Source organism: Chiloscyllium punctatum, chromosome 6 (genome assembly GCF_047496795.1).
Source record: "Chiloscyllium punctatum isolate Juve2018m chromosome 6, sChiPun1.3, whole genome shotgun sequence".
In the NCBI taxonomy this organism is placed as follows: domain Eukaryota; kingdom Metazoa; phylum Chordata; class Chondrichthyes; order Orectolobiformes; family Hemiscylliidae; genus Chiloscyllium; species Chiloscyllium punctatum.
The window spans coordinates 10,779,618-10,800,595 of record NC_092744.1 but is presented as its reverse complement, the minus strand read 5'-3'; the positions used below and the strand labels follow the sequence as shown (position 1 = coordinate 10,800,595).

The 20,978-nt window shown below is 38.5% G+C and overlaps 1 protein-coding gene and 1 long non-coding RNA gene across 5 annotated transcripts in view; both read right to left on the bottom strand.

Moving 5' to 3' along the window:
- Positions 1-8,188, bottom strand: part of LOC140478712 (uncharacterized) — a 34,019-nt gene extending 25,831 nt beyond the window's left edge. For 2 of the 4 annotated variants that reach the window (XR_011960858.1, XR_011960855.1), the window contains exon 1: positions 7,348-7,831. This is a non-coding gene — a long non-coding RNA (uncharacterized lncRNA). Of the gene's footprint in view, positions 1-7,347; positions 7,832-8,101 lie in introns of those variants that run through there. The other 2 variants (XR_011960857.1, XR_011960856.1) reach the window with 2 other exon arrangements.
- Positions 8,189-15,300: 7,112 nt separating this feature from the next.
- Positions 15,301-20,145, bottom strand: LOC140478705 (zinc finger protein ZIC 1). The gene is made up of 3 exons (XM_072572015.1): positions 18,521-20,145; positions 16,848-17,011; positions 15,301-16,407 (listed from the first exon to the last, which is right to left on the bottom strand). Exons 1-3 carry the CDS (start codon positions 19,491-19,493, stop codon positions 16,210-16,212), a joined length of 1,335 nt encoding a protein of 444 aa, XP_072428116.1. The 5' UTR covers positions 19,494-20,145; the 3' UTR covers positions 15,301-16,209.
- Between the last annotated feature and the right edge of the window lie 833 nt (positions 20,146-20,978).

Sequence of the window (20,978 nt, the reverse complement as noted above, 5' to 3'; positions counted from 1 at the left end):
GTGGAAACAGGCCCTTCGACCCAACCAGTCCACACTGACCCTCCGAAGAGTAACCCACCCAGACCCATTTCCCTCTGACTAATGCACCTAACACTATGGGAAATTTAGCATGGCAACTCACCTGACCTGCACATATTTGGACTGTGGGAGGAAACCGGAGCACCCAGAGGAAACCCACCCAGCCACGAGGAGGCTGTGCAAACTCCACATAGACAGTTGCCCGAGGTTGGAATTGAACATGCGTCGTTGGCACTGTGAGGACCACAGGGTCCTTAACAATTGACTCCTCTAACAGAGATTCAATTTACCTCTTCCACAGGATGCTCTGCTTCTGGTTCTGAATGTGTTCTTCTGAGGGTTCTATGTTTCTACATTCTCTCCTGACATCAATCCTTTGTCAATGGTGATTGTGACCGAGAGACACACACACACAAATTATCAATGTATTGCTTTGATGTTAATTTTAATTTCCCACACAGCAAGTTGTATGTTTTCTTCATCCCTTAACTTTTTTTCTTGAAATGCATTTTGATGCTGTGCCAAACCAAATGTCAGCAGCTGCTGCTGAGTTTCTTGCTGAAGGGAATGAGAGGCACATAAGAAGTCTAATTGCTTTTGTGAAAGCAGAAAGTGCTGGAGAAACTCAGCAGGTCTGGCAGCATCAGTGCAGACAGAAACAGAGTTAACGCTTTGAAACTGACATGATTCTGCTTCAGACGTAACTCTGCTTCTCTCTCCAAAGATGCTGCCAGACCTGATGAGTTTCTTCAGCACTTCCTGCTTTTATTTCAGTCATATTTCTAGCATCCACAGTATTTTGCTTTTAATTAATTCTGATTGCTTTTTATTGAGCTGGAATTAGGGTCATTATTCTCCAACAGAAATTGGAAATGCTGGAAACGCTTAAGCAGCAAGACTACAGAGAGAAGCAGAGATCAGTAATAAGTGTGGACCTTAAGTATCGATTCCGATTTTCTCTCCATGGATGCCAACTCATCTGCTAGATATTTTCCAATATACTCTCTTTCCATCTCCAAACTCCAGCAGTACTTGTTCTCCTATTATATGATCCACACTGGTTGATTTACATTTAAAATAATAAAACATTAATCACCACATAAATGTAATTTTTCTGTTAACAAAGCCCACTTGCATAGAAATAAATAGCACATTATAGCAATTTGAGCTGGTTGGTGTGAACTTAGTAGAAGATTTGGCCATTGTTGAGCTTGGAAATGAAAACAGGAGTTATGCACCAGTTTGGCACTGTCAGGTCAAGATACTGGTACTTGTACATAGAACTGTTGTTTGTTTCACTTGCGATGCTCAAGCTGAAAATATTGCATGTAAATAGGTTCAAAGTAATGGGGCTGTTAGTATATTATGCATAATATAACTTTTTGGTAGAACCATGATGTAAAGTATATCATACTAAAATCAGCTCCATCCCACTTTGACAATAGTTCCCTATTCTGGGCACCTGAAAGATGTGAGGGGAAGGGTTAAAAGGATGGGGAGTAGGGATCAGAAGACTAGAGACTGGAGAAGCCCTCTCGCTTTTGCTAACTTATGAGACAGGATTATACATATCCAACCATTTTTCTCTGAATTTAGAAGGTTAATGGTGACCTGATTGAAGTCTTCAAGATATGAACAAGAAAAAGACAGGGTAGAAAAGCTATTTCCACTGTGTGGAGATTCTAGAACTAGAGGGACAGTCTGAGAATTAGGGCCAGACCATTCAGGAGAGATGTTAGGAAGCACTTTTATACACAATGGTTAGGAGATATTTTGACTTCTCTTCCACAAATATAGGTGGATGCAGGGTCAGTTGTTAATTTTCAATCTGAGATGGATATATTCTTGTTAAGTTAAAGTTATTAAGGAAAATGGACCACTGGCAGGTGTATGGAGTGAAGCCCCAGTTCAGCCATGATCTCATTGAACGGTAGGACAGGCTCGAGGGGCTGAATAGCCTACTTATATTCCTAGGTTCGTATACTCCTGATGCTGTATTTAACTATTAAGGTAAACTTCATACTTAGCTTTAGACTTGCTCAAACATTTAAGCTTTGAAATAACTAAAGGGTATTGATATGACGTTTCAGATAATGGGGTCTGGTCAAACTACTGAACATTCAAATAAATTGAGAAAGCTGGGAATGAGTTTAGAAGTTTTATTCTCTCTAACGCATACAGGACTCTGGTCATCGTAAAAAAAAAAGATTTTTTTGCTGGACTTCAAGAAGGCATTCAGCAGATTTCTAATTGTTATGGCTACATGATTAGCATTTCTGCCTGTTTTGCTTCTCAAAAGCAGTGGATAGAACAAGGGCTGTCTAATGTAGAAAAAAAAGTAAGCGTACTTTTCTAATCTTGTATGAATAATATTATTCATCAGATGTTGCTGTAAAATTAATGGTGAAGCTAATGGTGCCTGCTGTTACTTATATATAGATAGCCTCTCTGGTAAGGCAGATATGCAGTTACATGCCAATATCTGAAGTTGCTGTTGCATTACTTCAACAACAGCTCAGTAAAAATGACATTTTACTGTCAGCCTTACCTTTGAGTGTCAAGTTGCATTTGCACAGTTGATTTGGCAAAACACCAAAGAAAGTTATGTTTTGTTACGAAAAGCATAAGTGCCCTTTTAGCAACATGCCTGGCACTGAAAATTAACTTTATAAGTGCAAACTTAGTTTTTAAGATAGTAATCGCTGTTGAAATTTCTGAAAATTTCATATTTAAAGAAATTTCAATATTCCTTTCTTTTTCTTTCTTCTTCCAATCCTTCTTTCCCTCTCCATTTCTATATCCTTGGCTGATTTTATACTGACTTGCACCACTCTAATTTACACTTTATTCCAAGTGTTATGTTGTTTGTTTCCTAATCCTTCAATCTGACTAATTAGGAAGATACATGCTTGGTCATCCGCATTCAGGTCCCAAGTGTTCAGTTTCCCATGTTATGCTCAGATGTCCAAAATGTTTTGTGCTGGGGAGTGCAAAAGCAAGTCCAACTAATGATGCTTGATGTCCTGTTTCAGCGGAATTTAGCCCAAATTCGTAATGCTGAGGAGGATTTAGTTGGCCAGTAGCAGCAATCAAGGACTTGCAAGGCAAGAATAAGCTGAGCCAGAAACAAATCCATATATCCTCAGAACAAATGTGATGAAGATGGAGGAAGAGTCGCACAACCCAAAACGTTAACTCTGATTTCTCTCCACAGATGCTGCCTGATCTGCTGAGCTTTTCCAACAATCTCTGATTTTGTTTCTGATTTACAGCATCCACAGTTCCTTCAGTTTTTTTATTTCATGTATCCTCTACGTTTTCTCAGTAATATTCATTAATCCCATGCAATGCCCTACTCAACTATGGTAATATTTCTCATTGGGTGGAGGTGGGTACTAATTGTCAGGTTGTAATTTCTATTGGTCAAGGTGCAGCGTAGCACTAATTTATGAACAAATTCACCATCATTTCTCAAGCAAATGATTGTCAATAATTTCACTTATGCTCCTCCACAGCAACAGACAGGGGTTTATTTTGTATATTTATTTAAAATTTATAATGCAAAAAATGTGCAGCACATACACATTAAACCAGAGTGCTGAAACATTTGCGTGTAGGACAATTTACATCATCTAAAAGTTTAAAATTGGAAATAATCTGCCTTTGTTTTTTTTATCTGTAGCCCAGATCTTGTAGAAGAATCAGTTGTTTAACAACCCAGAGTGAGACTTGTAATTTTCTTATTATGATTCATGGTGTTGAATTCAATATTAAAACATATTAAGCCAGACCCATGCTTTTAATTTAATGGGTATTATCATTAATATGAATATGTTTTGCTCCATTTCTACTGTCTCCAATTCTACTCCCTTTAGTTTTGTCTTATTCTTTTCGTCTCCACCCCTACAATGTACACTGGTGAGAACATAACAAAGTGCATATTTTGTTAACTTCTACAGAATAAATGTCAAACATAGGATACCATAATCAAAATTAAAGTAATGCCACACTTTGCTGATTTTAATAGCATTAGCTGAATGAAACATTTTGACTGATTGCCTATTGTGCGATAATAAGTCAAGATAGGATGCTGAAATATATTGGAGATAATCAAATTTGTCTTATGTGTTGAGTAAAAAGTACTTTCATAGGCTAAAAGCACACAAACAATCACTTTCAGTGTTCCAGAATGCAGCAAACATAATAATTAAAATAAATGTAGTTTTAAATATACTTCTGTAGTTCTTTGAAGCACAGCATCTTGCTAATACCAGACACAAGGTTGCCAGCTGTGCAATAAAATATTATATCATACATAAAGCTGACCACAAGCATTAGGTTCACAAGCATCTCCTTCTTTCAATGTTTTTGTGGGTCAAAAAGAATTATCTGTGCTATTTGATTTTCATGTTTCCACGAACCAAAACTATGCTTTCAAATATCAATAAACTGAACAATTACAAGTACACTTGACAAAATCCCTCTTCTCTCCAACTCATATTGAACACTTCATGTTCGTTTTTCAGAGCAGAAAAAACTATTTATTTTCATATACGCTCTTATAATGACAGATTTCAAAACCTTGGAAAAAGCACAGAAGAGACATCCCAGATAAATGCTAAGATAAACCAAACTGCATGTAATTTTGACCATATAATTCACAAAAACTATAGCACAAGTGATTTATTTTCAACCAACCACAGCTACTAACCTGCACCATATATAACTGATTTTATATTTTAAAAGTCCTTTTCTCACAGAGATTAGGTAAAATATGTTTTGCTTCATAATTTTAAAGTGCAAGGATACAAACTGATGGCATTTTGTTATGTGACATACATCTGGGAAAAAAATATGTAAAAGGCAAATAATTAAAAGATAATAATATAAAATAACAGAAAACTTTTGAACTGAACTGGACAGACTGAAACAAAATGTCGCTCAATTTAATGAAATTTTTCATGGACTGATTCTACACATGCATGAAAGGTTATATGTATGCTACTGGGCATATTTCAAGCAAATATTGCATAAACTTGTGCAACGGTGCAACTTAGAAGATGTAGATTCACTTGAGTTTGAGGGAGCACTCATAGAAACCTGAAACATTTGAACAGGACTGGAGAAGGTAAATGCAGGAAGGATTTTCCCAATGACAGAGGAGACCAGATCCCAGGGGTCACAGTTTTTAGACACAAGGTGCATCTTTTAGGACAAAGATGAAGAGCGATTTTCTCACCCAGACAGTGGTGAGCGTATGGATTTCGCTGCCACAGGAAGCAATTGAGGTCAAAACATTGAAAGTTTTCAAAAGGTAATCAGAAATAATTCTTCAGGATTAAAGGGTATGGGGAGAAAACGGAAACAGGGAACTGAGTTGGAGAAATGAGGCATGATCATATTCACAGCAGGCTTGAAGGGCTGAATGGCCTACTGCAACTCCTATTTTCTGTGTTTCTATATTTTGAACCTTTCTGCATTTTTAAAAATTTCAGACTACTATCATATAACTTTACAACAGTCATAATACTTCAAATGTATTTCATTGGTTGGAAAGAACTTTGGAACAGCACAAAATTATGACAGATACTACAAAAATGCAATTTATTTTCTTAGTTATTTGAATAGCACCATAAACACTAAAAGCTTCACCATAATTGATATCTGTATTGACCACTATCCATTCTGCCCTACAGGATTTAAACATAAAATCCAAAAAATTAATATTCTGATCATTGATGTGGAGAAATTGTTTCCACTGACAGGAGGAATAGTCAACAGATAATACAGAATTAAAACAGCTGGTAAAAGAACCAGGAGTAAAATGAATAGATTTTTTTAATACAGCTGTTCTGATCTAGAATGTGCTACCTGTAATTCTGGTGGAAACAGTAACTTTCAGAATATATTTTGTCAGAAAATACTCGTAGGGTTGTAGGGAAAGGAAAAGGGCATTGGCACTAATTTGGTTGCTAGTGAAATGTTTGAATGCTTACTAGGAATGACACAGCAGAAACCATTTTGCAAATATTACAAAGTTAAAAACAATTAATAAAAAATTTAAATTTTAGAATTGTTTCTTGGGTTCATTTTTACCACTTGCAATTAGAGTGCAGCCAGTGTAATTGTTGTGAAAGTGTCTGCTGTCAAAACAAAATCAACATTGAAATTGGTTGGCTTGAATTATACTACATGGTTAGTGTTAGACTCTTAGATGTCTGAGCTTTCCAATTTTGTGATTTTCTCAGCATTAAATTAAGATCTGTAATATGATACCGACTACATAATAAAGATTTTAATATTAAAACACTTTCCAAATTCTGAGTTATGACAGAGACAAAAAAAAGCAACTTTTCATCTTTAATATCATTCATAATCAGAGTAGAAATCCCAGTCCAAAGAGTAAATAACACAATGTCCATGCCCTGCAAAAATGATGCAGCACTGCATGGCATGTACATCCAATCAGATGGCAATCTGAGTCCACTACCTCATATTCATATCAATGCCCATTAACACCGATCTAAATGCTCCTCAAATTGATTGCAATTACCCCCAAATTTATTGCTCTGACATCAGTGCTTGCTGCTTCTTGGTGATCCTTGGAAGGATGAGGATGCTCACCACTCAGTCCCAGAGTAAACAACAGGCATGGACAGATGGGGAAGAAAGTGAAGAGCAAAACAAGATGGAAGGTGTTTAGAGGTAGAAGTGAAGTCAGTGGAAGGTAAAGAAGTTGGAAAAGAACAATCAAAATGCTTAAGGAGAAACCACACTCAGCTCGCAAGATCCACTAAAAAATTAAATATGTATATCCAAATTGGTAGGGAAATAAATAACCTGTGAGAAACACAACCACCTGATGAAGGAGCAGCACTCCAAAAGCTAGTGCCTCCAATTAAACCTGTTGGACTGTAACCTAGTGCAAAACATAACAAAAGAAATCTGCAATAATGGTATAAAGCACCTTGGAACGCCACATAATTATGTTAAACTTTCAGTGCATAACCAGGTAATGGGTCTAACTTATCCATATGGAGTATAAGCCTCCTCTCACTTTAGACCTCAATCCCATCAACAACTTACACTCTCTCTGAGTATCCAGCTTCGCCTGAGTTGTAATAAGCCACTGTCCAAGGGGCTGGCGTGAAGCAGTGATAAGCATCGCTACCTTTGAGCCAGGTATGTCTATGTTCGAGTCCCACCTTATCCAGAATGTGTGAAGATATTTGGGTACAGGTGAATAATCTAAGCCACCATCTACATGGCTTCACGTGGCTGTGATGTTTATCACTCCTAATGCAATGGTTTTCTTGGAAGGCAACTCACCTCGTTCGACTCCAAAGAACTTCCCAGTTGGATAAGGACCTCCCTCTCTCTGCAGTAACGCTGCAACTTCGGCCACTGCATCGGCGCAGAAAAGGTGCACCTATACCCAGGCGAAAATTGAGTCCAGTTAAAAATGTCAGCGAAAAAAAAAACACCCAACGAATTGTCAAACATACCACAAAGGATGGCGCGCCCTAATTTCCGACCGCCCGGATTTCAATCGAAGAGGAAACTCGAGCTCGAGAGTCGGCGCAGGCGGAGGGCGCGTATGGTTCGTTTCCCACGCACAGAGCAGTTTGTTTAAAAAACGTGAATTTGCGCCGCATTGAACTCGTGCGGAAATTGGGGCGGAGGAAAGGGCGCAATTGTAACGCGCGGCGGATCGGGGCTCCCGCTGCAGGTAGAGAAGGTGGAGAAGTTTCCTAGGGATTGTACTCAGCAATATACACACAACCACACAAACCCAGGAGATGGGTTTTCTTATATAAACCTTTACTAAAAAAAAATACTTTTTTAAAAAAAAGATAAATCTTCTTAATCGTTATTGCGCTTTATTTTTTTTTGTAAATCGAGTCTTCAATCTCTTCTGCGTCCCGTCCACATTTGCCAAAATTGGTAAACGCGACTGAAACACATAGGCTCTTCGTCGGTAAAGTTTTCTTCAGAATCGAGAGAGGAAAAGCAATGAGAAGATGTAGAGGGGGATTGAAGAAAGGCGCACGTCGAGAGGGAGTTATTGGGAGTAACCTCTCACCCGGAATCAGTGCCAGAGAGCAGCACCAACGACTGTGGATAAACACACAGCAAGATAACAAAATTACAACCAGCAACAGCAGGCAGGATCAACGTGACATACTCCGAGCCTGTGGGCACAAAACCTTCATGTTACATCGCCTGATAGTCTACTTTTAAAAAAACACAGCAGATTGCAGTGTATTATGACTCTACACAACTGCACTAATTCTTAACATGCCAAACTCACCCTTCCACTCGTCTCTAATTTTTTTAGGTTTCATACGTAACATGTCATTAAAAAACACATTGGCATTTTCATAATTTTTTTGTGTTTTCTTTACATAAGTGCTTTGAAGTTCTGTGATAGCTATCATCATAATAATCAGGGGATTTTATTCAAAGCTGTTTCAGACGTCACGTACATTCTTGCTAAAATTTCACCTCAAAGTTACTTTGACACGAATCTGTCGTAGCAACAAGACCAGGGTATAAGAGTGTGGGGTATTTTTTGTTTGATTTCTCTTTCGGGAAGACTATTGCACCCCGCAGAAAGAAGGGGGCGCTTCTTTAACATAACGAGATACTTTTGGAAAGTTGCGCGCGATAAAATTGTGTATTATAGCTGATCGTAAAATGGGATATGCATGCTGCAATTTTCTTCAAAATGTATGTGCAACACGCAGCAAACAATGTGCAAGTGCAATATACAAATAAAAATATAAATGCAATACTTTTGAAATGATGTGGTGGGAAATTAAGCAGAAGCGCACACTACCATTTCTCTATGTTGAGTTTGACGGTTTGTCAGAGAAAACAAAAGTCACATTAAACCTTCCTCGGGGATTGCAATCTTTAATTCGCTTTTACTGGTCCTCCATTAAGTGCTGCATGGTAGACTCTAAAATGGTGCAGCGGTTTTGTTTTAGTTGCTACCATTGTACTTTTGGACTCTGCAGAGGAAATAATCCATCAAATGATTACACTGAGAGAGATGGGGAAAACGCACGCATACGGACAGAGGGAGAGAAAACAAAATACGTACCAGCTTGTTGACAGGTCTCATACTTGTTGTCAAACATGTACAATTCTGCAAAGCGTTTCTTTCTGCCTTTGAAAATGAGAACATGAGTTATCAAGCACGTATGATTTGGAGGTGCCGGTGTTGGACTGGGGTGGACATTGTTAAAAAAAATCACACAATACCAGGTTATAGTCCAACAGGTTTATTTGGAAGCACATAAGCTGTGTCTATTAGAAAGCATGTATTAGTTTTAACAATGTTGGCTGAACTTGTGTACACTGTCCATACATCACATCACAGTGTTATCTATCGATTGTCCCCGGCCTTACAAAAGAAACATAGCCGAAATCTCAATACTTTTAAGCACCAAGTTCAAATTGATACGCAAAAACTGAAAACATTGCGGTGTTTTCAATAAAGCTTTCAGAAATCGTTCAATCAGGAAAGAAAATAAGTTTAGCATTTGCGATTTGAATAAAAATCCTTTACCATCAAAATGATTAAATCACGCCAAGCAGTATCAACAGTTTTCATGTTTTGAGCATTTTCTGGGAGTCAACGGGCTTCAATGACAAGGGTGTTAGTTATATATTACATCGATATAACCAAAATTATCAGCTTAAAGATTTTTTAATGCTAGGGTAAAGCATAAAATGGTTTGTATGTTGCATATTTAGTGCTTTCGAATGACATTAACTACTAAAATTAAAGGTATAATCAACATTGCATGAAATAAAGCATATGATGTAACATCACCTTAACCAGATTCGAAATACTGTTCAGGCAAACCGGTGGAAAATTCAACATGAAACCAACAACAAAAGTGTTGATTTTTCTTGATTACACAGTATGTACATACACAAAACCTATTAATATAGCGATGATCATACAGAGCGAGTACTCAGTCCGAGCGGTTAAATAAATTGCATCTTTGAAACCACAACAAAACCAAACTTTCCCATCCGACCTGTACATACTAAAATAGTGTTTTGTAAATACAGTTAATGAATACCGGGAAGAGGTGCGCAATAATTTGCTACAAGCCAGTTGTTCAATATATACGGATTTGTTCTTTGAATGCGTTCTATTCAGAACCTAAGGTAGATTAAACGAGAATGAAACCAATCAAAAAAATAAGCACTCTTGTTACTTATGCCGTGTTAATTTTTATGACAGGTGCTTATTACTTCTTGGAGCTGCTACGCTATGAGTATCTTTATCTATACCTATACCAATATAGATTGTTGTGGCTTCTACATTTTGTGATAGAATTCAAGGATGAAAAACACTGTCTTTTTTTAACAGACGAAAAGTGTACTGTATATAGTCTATAAGCAGCAGCAATAAGTGGACAGGGGACTTAAATGGTCAAGAAGTATTCAATTTTCTAAATAATTAATATAAAAGCGAATCTAAGTTAATCTTTAACTGGTCCTTGTACGTTGTCAAATTGAACAAGCTGCAAGATCCATTTATTGTATTGATATGTGATGAGCAATCTTACTTCACTGAAACGCCAATTTTGTGTAATATGGATATCACGAAATGTAAATAACACATACTAATGTGTATGATATAAACACTCACACAGAGACAAAATTTAGGGTATGCATTGCCATCTTGTTTGCCCCTTAATGACAGCAGCCTTCATCTATCTGGAGAACAACGATCCATCCAAGTCAATTCTGTTTTAAAGATGTGATCCGTTCCTCGATAGTTCGCACGTGTGATCGATTTCAATGCAACCCTGATAAGGTCCAAGTGCATTTTCACTGACAAAAAAGGAAAAAGTGCTGATTTGAAATGAATAGTTATGCCCTCGTGAAGAAAAAAAAAACTTTAAATCGCGGGGTTAATGGATTTGATCAATTTAGTTTTATGGGAATTGATATTAAACTGATATTGACAGTATCAGGCAAAACCAACAGAGAAAAAAGATAATTTAAAAAGTTGAAGGGTTGAATTGAGATAAATGATGCCGATTCAATAAGTCTATCAAGGAACCAGCAAAGTAATTTAACATTTTAATTCTGGCTGTGTATGTATTACAAGTATAAATATGTATGCGGGGACATTTATAGTAATATAATTTATACAGATGTAATTATTGTTGGATTCCATTAGCATGTGTTAGAAGCTGCCGTAAGTGACGGGGAACTGATTTGTCCTGCTCGGTGTCAGTGCTGGAAGGTCAGGGGATGGCGATTATAAAATAAATATTCACCAGCACGTGTCGCACTGTTGGCTGCATTTCCAGTAGGCGCACTGCGCATGTACGGCGGCCGGCTGCACTGACTCCGCCGAAGTTCCAAGAATGTTTCACTCAGATAGAAACCTCTTGATGACACAGCACTCATTTGGGACGAAGAGAGCCGAGCTAATAATTAAACAGTCTTCCTTTTTCCTTCCACGGTTGTCTCTGCAGTTGCAGTAGCAGGAATTGCAACGCGGATAAAAAAAAATGCAGCTTGCTTATGCTAATTCCCCTTTTTTTGTGTGTGTGTAAAGTGCGTCATCTGGTAACTCCGTGCTATTATGTGCTGTCATTCTAACATTGGAATAAATGTTACAAATTGATGGCAGTTTCCAGCTGCAGGTTAAAAATAGCAACGATGTTCCACAGACTGAACGTGCTTCTGCAGTTAGTGAATTGCACAGGTCTCGAGAGCTCATAGGCCCTCGGATTGGTTTCTGTAGGTAAACAAGGAGAAATTGTAAAGTCACCAAGAACGAAACAGTATCAACTCCACTCGGGTTAACTTAAGTTACAACGCGATGCTTAACAAACGTGCTTTAAAAGCAAAACACAAAAAAAACTAAACACGCTCATATCTTTCGGACCGCATCTACATGTCGATAATCCTGTTTAATTGAATTGAATTGATTCTAGGACGCTCTCTGACAGTGGGACATTTTAACAAAGATGTGTGTTATTTTCCAAAATATGAGCAACTCGCTGTACTAAGCAAGCCGGACCGGAATGAAGAATTCACAAAAAGGCAATACCATTATCCCAAAACCAAGCAGGTTCAGTTAATGTCTGTCGACAACGTTAAGTCATACGCTGCACTTGTTACTGTCTGTGCAGTATTTATCCCCACTATTAAGATCAACAACAAAAAACAAAGCTTTTCGGTTTTTTTTAGAGAAATCTTGACTCGATGTTGCACCGAGACGGAGATAAGCCTTTTAAGTTTTTTTTTCACTGTGCGTTATGTGTGTTACCAATATTGTATCTATAAATATTGGCAACAATAATGGGGATATATGTTTGCACAACCGACAGTGAAAACCGCACTCACCCGCTCCCAGGTTGCAAGAACGCGCCTCAAGAGAAATAAAATCACCCTGTTTAGTTCCAAAGAGGAAAATGCACTGAGTGTGCTATGATTTCGGCATTCCATACAGTACCTGTATTATATTTTCTAGCAAACAGTGTCTAAATCAAATATAGGTCTGAAAGTATTTTCCCTGGAACAGGCCATTTGCGATGCACTCGCCTTCTGCTAAATAATGTTGAATCGTACATTCTGAGGCAAATCAATACACCATGGAGAAAATATCATTTTTTAAAAAGAAAAAAGAAAAGTAATTACGCAATGAATAAAATCCAAACTGGCCAACAACATTGATCTTCTACATCGCTGTCCGTTTGAGGCAAGTCAGTGAAATGTCAAAAATCTTCTGCTGTCTAAGATTCTTGGGGTTTCTTTCATCGCGATGTTGCGAATCGTTGTGCTAGAATTGCAAACAACTAATATTGCTCTGGATTTCCATTTATTAAAGTTGAAAAAATGATAAACTTTCGCTCACATCGGTTCGCCGAGAAGTCCTGATGTCCATCATGCCAACGATAGGTTTGGACAGAGGCGGAGGTGGGGGGGGGGGGAGGGGGGGAGGCTGGAAGGGGGGAAGGGTGATGGTGATGAAGACAAGATTGCAACATTCTTTCCAATAAACTAAGAGGAAGCAAATTGGAGAAAGGGTAAAGAAATTGGCCCAAGGAGGTTGACACTTGTGTTCCACAGTGTGCAGGATCTCACAATTGTGGCGGCCGTGCAGATCATATTCAAAACACACTGCGCCATTCACACTAACTTTACCTGCCATTAAAACAGGCAGTTACTGTTGCATGGGTTTTTAAAAATACCCAACTCCAATAACTTTTATTTTATTTTTATTTGCTCGCATTTCATGGGGACTCGAGGCATTTGTTGCATTTTTTTAAGGGTGGTATTTATCTATTAAACAGCATTCGAAACGGTTTCCTATTCCTGTTTACAAACAACTTGCTCTCCTACACACCATTGCTAGCCTACATTGATGTACGTTATTGTAACGCTTTATACCAAATGCGTTCGCTGAGAGCTCCAACATTGGCTAACGTTGCGTTCGTGTCTTTTATTTCAGCAAGTCGACTTTGATGGCTGCGCTCTCAAAATCCGCAAATCAGAAAACAATTTTTAAAATATTTAAATGCATCTAGGCATAGGCAGCAAGAAAACTCTGCAAATGACCTTTTTTTTTCAAATATGTTGTTGAGCGAATCCCTCCATCCCACTGGCAGTTCAGTCCTTACAATCCTTCCATCTACAAGGTGGCGCTCTATGATTGGTTTTACTTTCAACACTGCTATGACTGACTGTTACCGGCTGCTGAAAACATTAATTTAAAAAGTGCCATCCTACAGGCAAACGTACATAAGGCCATGGCTTGATTTTTCTTTTTTTAAAAAAAAATTACAAAAACTAGTACATTGCCAAACATCACGGATGAACGTTCGAATCAGCATTCTCTGCCTTCCCTGCTTGTCAGTTAAGACAATTTCAAACCGATGTTGGAAAACATCAACATTACATTTCTGAGTATGATGACTGAACTAATATTTACGAATGTAATTGCATTTGGTGCAACATTGCGTTTCCTACACCAGATGAACTTATCTCTTTCTCTAAGCCGCCTGCTTACCATATAGCACTATCCCCTATAGCCCTAATCTTTGAATAAGCAGTTAAACTATCAATCTCATCTCCCGGAAGGTCATTTTCTGTTATGTATTCTATGGACATCACAAGCTTTGGTAACTTTAGCTAGCATCATGATTTGTGTTGTCTGTTGATATGTTGTCTGCTTAATGGGGCGGTCATGCAAGCTACAATGAAGAACAAAGCCCAACAGTTCCAACAAGCGTAGCTAAGTTAGTGGAAGCAGTATAGCCTGCAAATCTATCAAAGTAAATAGCAAGGAGGACAATCTGATTTAGTGAAACAGGCGTTTGGCTACAGTCATTAAACATAAGTAATTTAGATTTTTATTTTTTTCCTCACTTAGCAATTTCTATCAGGGCACCTTTGGATGGAATGGAATTTTAAAAGTGAATGGGAATTAAATAAGTAAAGGCGCAGAAAGAAAATCAGATGGCATAAAATAAATTGTCTTTGTAGATTTAATTTCGCAGTGAGTGGTTGGGTTTAGAATCCTGGTTATAATTCACAGTTTAAACAAAAAACGTAAATTATAAATAATGTCAATTGATACCAGTTATTAACATTTGAAATAGTAAAAACTATGAAGTCACAACGGCCTTGGCTAATTGCAAAAAAAAACCGTATATGTGCATTTTGCCCTTACATATGAAAAGGTTAGGGAAATCTCCCATAATTAAATCTTTAAAAAGTGTCTATAATGCTGCCTAATTGCATAGATATATTTTAAATTTCAAGGCTTTCAAAAAAAAGTGTAATATCCATCAACGCGCTTCTATAAACAAATGTGTCCGAAAAGGACATATTATTCTTTCCGCTAACTTCCTGTGGAGTCAGACGGTTAGCTTTACGCCACGCATCAATTAAATGCCCAGTGTTAATATTTATGTTGCAAGAGTAATCTTCCCCTCTCTGATATTTTATGGCTGCTACTGCAAGCTCTGAAAAGTTAATTTTAAATATTATTATATAGTGAGCCAAAAATTTTGTTTCATAAATTTAGGTATGAATACTAATTACGCAATAAGCTAATATCAGCAGGGATGCTTTAATCCATTATTTTTATATCTCCAAAGGCAGTTTTCTCGTGGTTTAATAGACACGATTTCAGCAACGTAAAAAGAAGCATATTGTGCTCCCTATTTCCTTGATTATTTTATTCTTTGGCGTGCAATAATTTGCCGTATGAATAAAAATACTGAATGCAACGCATTGGATTTTGGAATCTTTAATATTGTACGAAATGTTATGGAACAGTTTGTAAACTAGGTTTTACATACGAATGCATCTTTCATAAATATCGAATATCTGTAACACGTAATACCGGTAATTTACGTACATGCGGATAAATATGGAGATTGGGAATATATACATAAATTTATCGCAACTGCGAAGGCAATGAACAGATAAATTTCTTATTTTGCTTTAATATCAAGTCTTACATAAAACAAAGTTACATTTTAACACGGAGTTCCAAGCTTGCACTACGATTTGTTTTTGACATAACAAGCAACACTTTGAACACTTCACTACTCCGACTGGACTTTGGGACGAAGGTTTGCACTGGATACAAAAAGCACATTAATAACAATAGTATCTGCTAGCTTTCTGACTCTCAGTTGAGACTGAAATACAAATTAATTCACATTTTGGTACACATCGACTATAGTAACTTTTTTGCCATCCATAAACAAATAATTGCATTTTATTCCAACCGTCGCCCATATTTGCAAATACCACGTTGACAAATCCCCTGTGATGTGCCTATGTACAAGATTGAAACATTAGACTCTTAAACTAATAATTCTATATTTACAAAAAAAGGAGAGAAAAGGCCGCTGCCATAGAACACATGCAATTTCAAAGCTTTATCCGTTCTTGCTTTGATCCTGGCACTAGGCAATGACTAGAGAAATATCATCGTCCTACATGCATTTTAAAATTTGCTACAATGTAACCTTTCAAGGTTTTGGTTTCTTCCTTTCTTTTTTTAAAAAAAAAATCCTCTCGGCGTCTATTGGCAGCTTTTTATTGTCTTTGATTCCTCGCGATCGTAACTTTGGAGTCTTTTTGTGAAAAGTTTTTTTTGTATGTTTTTGTAATTTTTTGATGTATGTCTACTTAAACGTACCATTCGTTAAAGTTCGATGAAAGCGTGCTGTGGTTGGACGTGTGGTGGACTGCTGAAGATGTTGGGGACATTGAACTGTTGGTCTGGTTTTCTGTGGAGGGCGACACGATGGTGGGGGGTGTTGAGGACTCGTAGCCGGAACTTGCCGCTGGAGAAGGCTGTGATCCTTGAGAGGATGCTTCGTGGACCTAAAAAAAAACCATCCACCATGTCAGGCTAAGACAACTGGAGCTTTGCAATAGTAAAGTAAATTTGCACACACTGTCCAGCTTAAATTGATATGGCATTACCAAAAGAAAACTCGCTTTAAAAATAATATTCGAAAACTTGTCAAATATACAAAAGTATCACACCAAAAACGCCCGACATGTTTTTGATTAAGATAAAGGCTGTCATCGCTGTGAACAATGTTTAGGTTTGATCTATGATAGAACAAAATATATTGACCACACCAGGCTATAAAAGGGACAGTGCCTCTTTTCATTTAATGCGCACAGCGTTGAGGCTGTCAGATACACAAGATGACCATTCAATTTCCTCATGCTCCTTAAGCACATAAAGCCTTGGACTTATTTAATGCCGCTGTAAATATTTCGCAACTCAAACTGATATTTTTATTGTTATTTACCTTCATGTGTTTTCGCAGAGAGCTGGGATGAGTGTAGGACTTGTCACACATTTTGCAGAGGTACGGCTTGTCGGAAGTGTGCACGTGCATGTGCTTCTTACGGTCGCTGCTGTTAGCGAAACGCCTATCGCACCCTTCGAACTCACACTTGAACGGTTTCTCGCCTATCAACGATGACAATTTTTTAGTAAGGCTCAGCAGTAATTTTAGCTCCTTTCAAATTCGCTGTGCACAGTTATTAATACAACCCTGTGTGTGCATTAACAAGATAAGACAAGCAGCCATCGTGAAAACAAGCCCAAATTTTGGACCACACTTCGACCGAAATCTACAAAACATTTATCGCCAAACGTAAATAACTGCATCGTTTTTAAAAAAAAAATGTATGTAAACAGCTCGGAATTTTATAAAGAATGCCTAAGATTAAATTAATAAATGCCGATTCTTTGCTGGATTTATCAGTGACTGCTGACATAATATTGCAGCTGCCGTAAGCGGCCTTGCTTGAATAAATAAATCTTTATTGCTCTTTCGAAAATGCAGGGGAACCTTGAATAAAGTTGAAATTATTGCAACAGAGCAGCTTTAGATTTCTGTTTCTTATATTTAGTGCTGCTCCCCTTTTGAAATGAAATGCTTCTCCGATGAACTAACGTAAACCCTTACAACGCATACGCTGAAACAGCGTTTACAAAAATACAACAGAAATGATTATTTGCTCATGCTATTTACATTTTCACTTTAATTAAAGCGTTTCCAATTATGTTTATTTAAAGTAAGAGTCGGTGGACATCTCATGCAGTGAAGTGAATTGTTGCTAAGTGCCCCTGGAGGTTTTATAGTCGAGAAAGTGTTAAATCTCGACTTTGCAAAATCTTTACAACTACCTAGCCATTATGTGTCATTAGCATCGACATTGTTTGTCGAACGCTATTTTCCCCACAATCGCATGTTGTGAACCAAGTTTTAACAAGGTGGTAAGCCCTGGAGATCCCAAAATGTATCTTAAGGTGCATCACACACGCACGCAAACACACACACACACACACACACAAATAGACACGCAAACATGCATTCTGCCTCTGAGTGTACAAAAGTTATTTTTGCAGTTTTAGATCTACGCAGACACACACACTTATGTACATATATAGACATCTATAAATATGTAAACACAAAATGCGACAGAAAAGAGGAAGCGAGGAAGAAAAATATACAGTGCAATTGTTGGCTGTGAATTTGCAACGAAACTAAGCAAACCATCAGTCCTGAATAATTTCCTCAAGAGATAAAATTAAACACAGTAATAATTGAATGAAAAGATATGCAATTATCACAATATATTTGCTGCGTGACTATTTCCTTCAATTTTGGAAATCATTAAGCATTGCTTTTAATGCAATTGCAGAACTGCACAGAATGTAACATAGTTCTAGATTTTAAAAGAACAGAGCTCACAAATACAGAACACAGGGAGTTAAGGGAAATCAAAATACTTAAACATGCTAATTTTATTCTGATATAAATATTTATCTTCACACGCATGTACAACGCGTTACTGAATAAATACTTGGAATGTCCCGTTTATTTTAGAAATATGAAAATACGTTTGAAACGGCTAGTAATGTTTCACAGTATTCTACTCTCTCTTTTACGGTTAAACACATTCGCCATACCTGTGTGAGTTCTCTTGTGGATCTTGAGATTTTCTGATCTGGCAAAGACTTTCCCACAGCCAGGGAATGGACAGGGGAATGGTTTCTCGCCAGTGTGGACTCTGATGTGATTTACAAGTTTATATTTGGCTTTGAAAGGCTTTCCCTCTCTTGAACACTCTTCCCAGAAACAGATATGATTCGACTGTTCTGGTCCCCCAACGTGTTCCACTGTTACGTGAGTAACCAGTTCGTGCATTGTGCTAAAAGTTTTGTTGCAGGATTTTTTAGGATTCGTCAACTGTTCGGGCTCTACCCATTTACATATGAGTTCTTGCTTAATGGGTTGCCTCATATAACGAAAGAAGGCCCCGGCCCCATGATGGGCCGCCATGTTCATGTTCATGGGGCCATAGCTGTGTAGCTGGGTCGAAGCGTAGTGGTCCGATCTGGGACTAGTAACTTGGCTGTACTGGTCTGCTCTGCCGTACATGTCCCCTGAAAAACCTAAGCGCATTTGGCCGTTCATTACATGTGCATTGGACGAAGCGTGGCTGGTCGGTTGCTCGTGAAGACCCGGGAAGAGTAGGTGCCCCGCGGCGTCAGTATGTCCATGAGGTCCGGCGAAGCTGCCCGCAGCAGCCGCTGAGGCGAACAGACTGTGGCCGGCGCTGGCCGCCGCTTCCCCAAAGCCCCGGTTGCGAAACAGAAAGTCCCGGGTCGAGTTGAACGCTGCGCTGCTGTACGAACTCACATGGCTCGGATGGTGTCCCAGAGCAGCGGCGTAACCCGGAGCCTGCGATGTGAAGGCAGTTTGACCCGATGCGAGATCGTGAGTGCTGGGGCTGATCTTAAAAGCGCCCATCCCGTCAGCGAAAGGATTGATCCCCAGCCCTACTTCTCGGTCGTTGACATCGCCTGTTGAGTGATGTCGAGATGAGCCGAAGGTAGTCACTCCAAGAGTAGGATATTGAGGTCCAGCGTCCAAAAGCATCGTCTGGCGATGGGGGTTGGCGAAGGAATAATGGTATATTTTTTTTGTGTGTTGAAAAGAAAGAAAGGCAATTCACAACGAAACTTGCTCAATGGAAAACAGTCTCTGAGTCTGTTTGGAGGACTTGCAAAAACTCCTTATTTTTCTTTCTCCTTTTCTCTCTCTTCAGCGTGTGGGAATTTGCTGGAGATATTCCCCCCTCTGCAAACGCAAATCATGCAATATTGTCTTTTGCGGTTTATCTTCCTGGGGAGAAACTTTCACCTCATCAGCCGGGCGGTGAGCTCGAGAATGATAGCGGCAATCATTCCTGCAGATAAATGAATTGAAAAGACAACACCATCCCCTTGATGAATGGGAGTTGGGGGAGGGATCACGTGCCCTCCGACTTCCGAGCCCATTGGCCAGGCCCGTGCTGCCCCGTTGCGCCCGGTCACCAATCAACGACTGGGGCCGACCATCCCGCCTTCTGATTGGCCCGCTCGCCTCATCAATCCCAGGTATTGTGCGCGCATGACAGTCGCTCCTGATAAATTATTGTCGAGTCCAGATTTTCTTTCTTTTCCTCTGTCCTCTCTCTCTTTTTTTATATATAATAATATGGAAAGAGGAGGGGAGGTGGGGGTGGTGGTCGTGGGGAGGAGGGTGGGGGGAGAGACGGGCAGCAGAAAAGAGCGAACTGAAGAGAGGGAGAGAGAAAAAAAAACTCTTGTCTTCCTCGACTTCACAATTCAGTCACCCCTTGTCAGACTGTTTGAAATTCGTTCATGTGCCACAACTCCAGACGAGAGAAAAAGCGGGCGGCTTCCTTTGTTGTTCAGTAGCTTTTTGATCGCCGGTGAAAATTCACTTACCCAGATGAGTGAGCAAAAAGAGAAAGAACACTCTTTTGAATTGGGTTCAGAAAATGCATATGTTTGGATTCAGTGCAAACATACAACACTTGGTTGTTTTCGAGACGAAACCCTTGATTAACCTGTCTTTCCCCATGTAAAAGGCGATTGAAAACATCTTGCTTGGGCCTTTTTTTTCTCTCTCTAAAGTGACAATGAGTTGCTCTATACATATCTATAGGCTCTCAAACAATTGCAGAATAGCTGAAAGTAAGGATTTCCCCTTTTTTAAAAAAAAACGTTCGGTGCTCTTTTCATTGATAAGAAACAAAGGAAGTGAAAATGGTTTATGAATACTGTCAGCTAAGAAAAATCTAGCCGTTTTCTACATCATGTTTTTGAATATTCCTTGCCACTCACAACTCCAAATTTGCTAAAGTCCATCTTCTGTGTTTCTACAAAGTAATTTAATGATTAACGTGAGGGCCAATAGTTTGCATATTCATTAAGTCTAATTATATTCTAGCAATAGAAACGTAAAAGCCAACAAAGAATCGGAATCGTTCAATTTACCTTTTGTTCACCACTTCAATGAGTTTCCTTGAAGCTAAATCTGTGTTAAAGTCTTATTTTATAACAAAGAAGCCTCACC

Excerpts from the sequence above, each read along its gene's own strand:
- LOC140478705 (XM_072572015.1), bottom strand. The coding sequence starts at position 19,493 with ATGCTTTTGGACGCTGGACCTCAATATCCTACTCTTGGAGTGACTACC. Across the intron at positions 17,012-18,520 it reads CCACAAGAGAACTCACACAG|GCGAGAAACCGTTCAAGTGT; the intron begins GTATGGCGAATG and ends CATCGTTGATAG. Across the intron at positions 16,408-16,847 it reads CTCTGCGAAAACACATGAAG|GTCCACGAAGCATCCTCTCA; the intron begins GTAAATAACAAT and ends GTTTTTTTTTAG.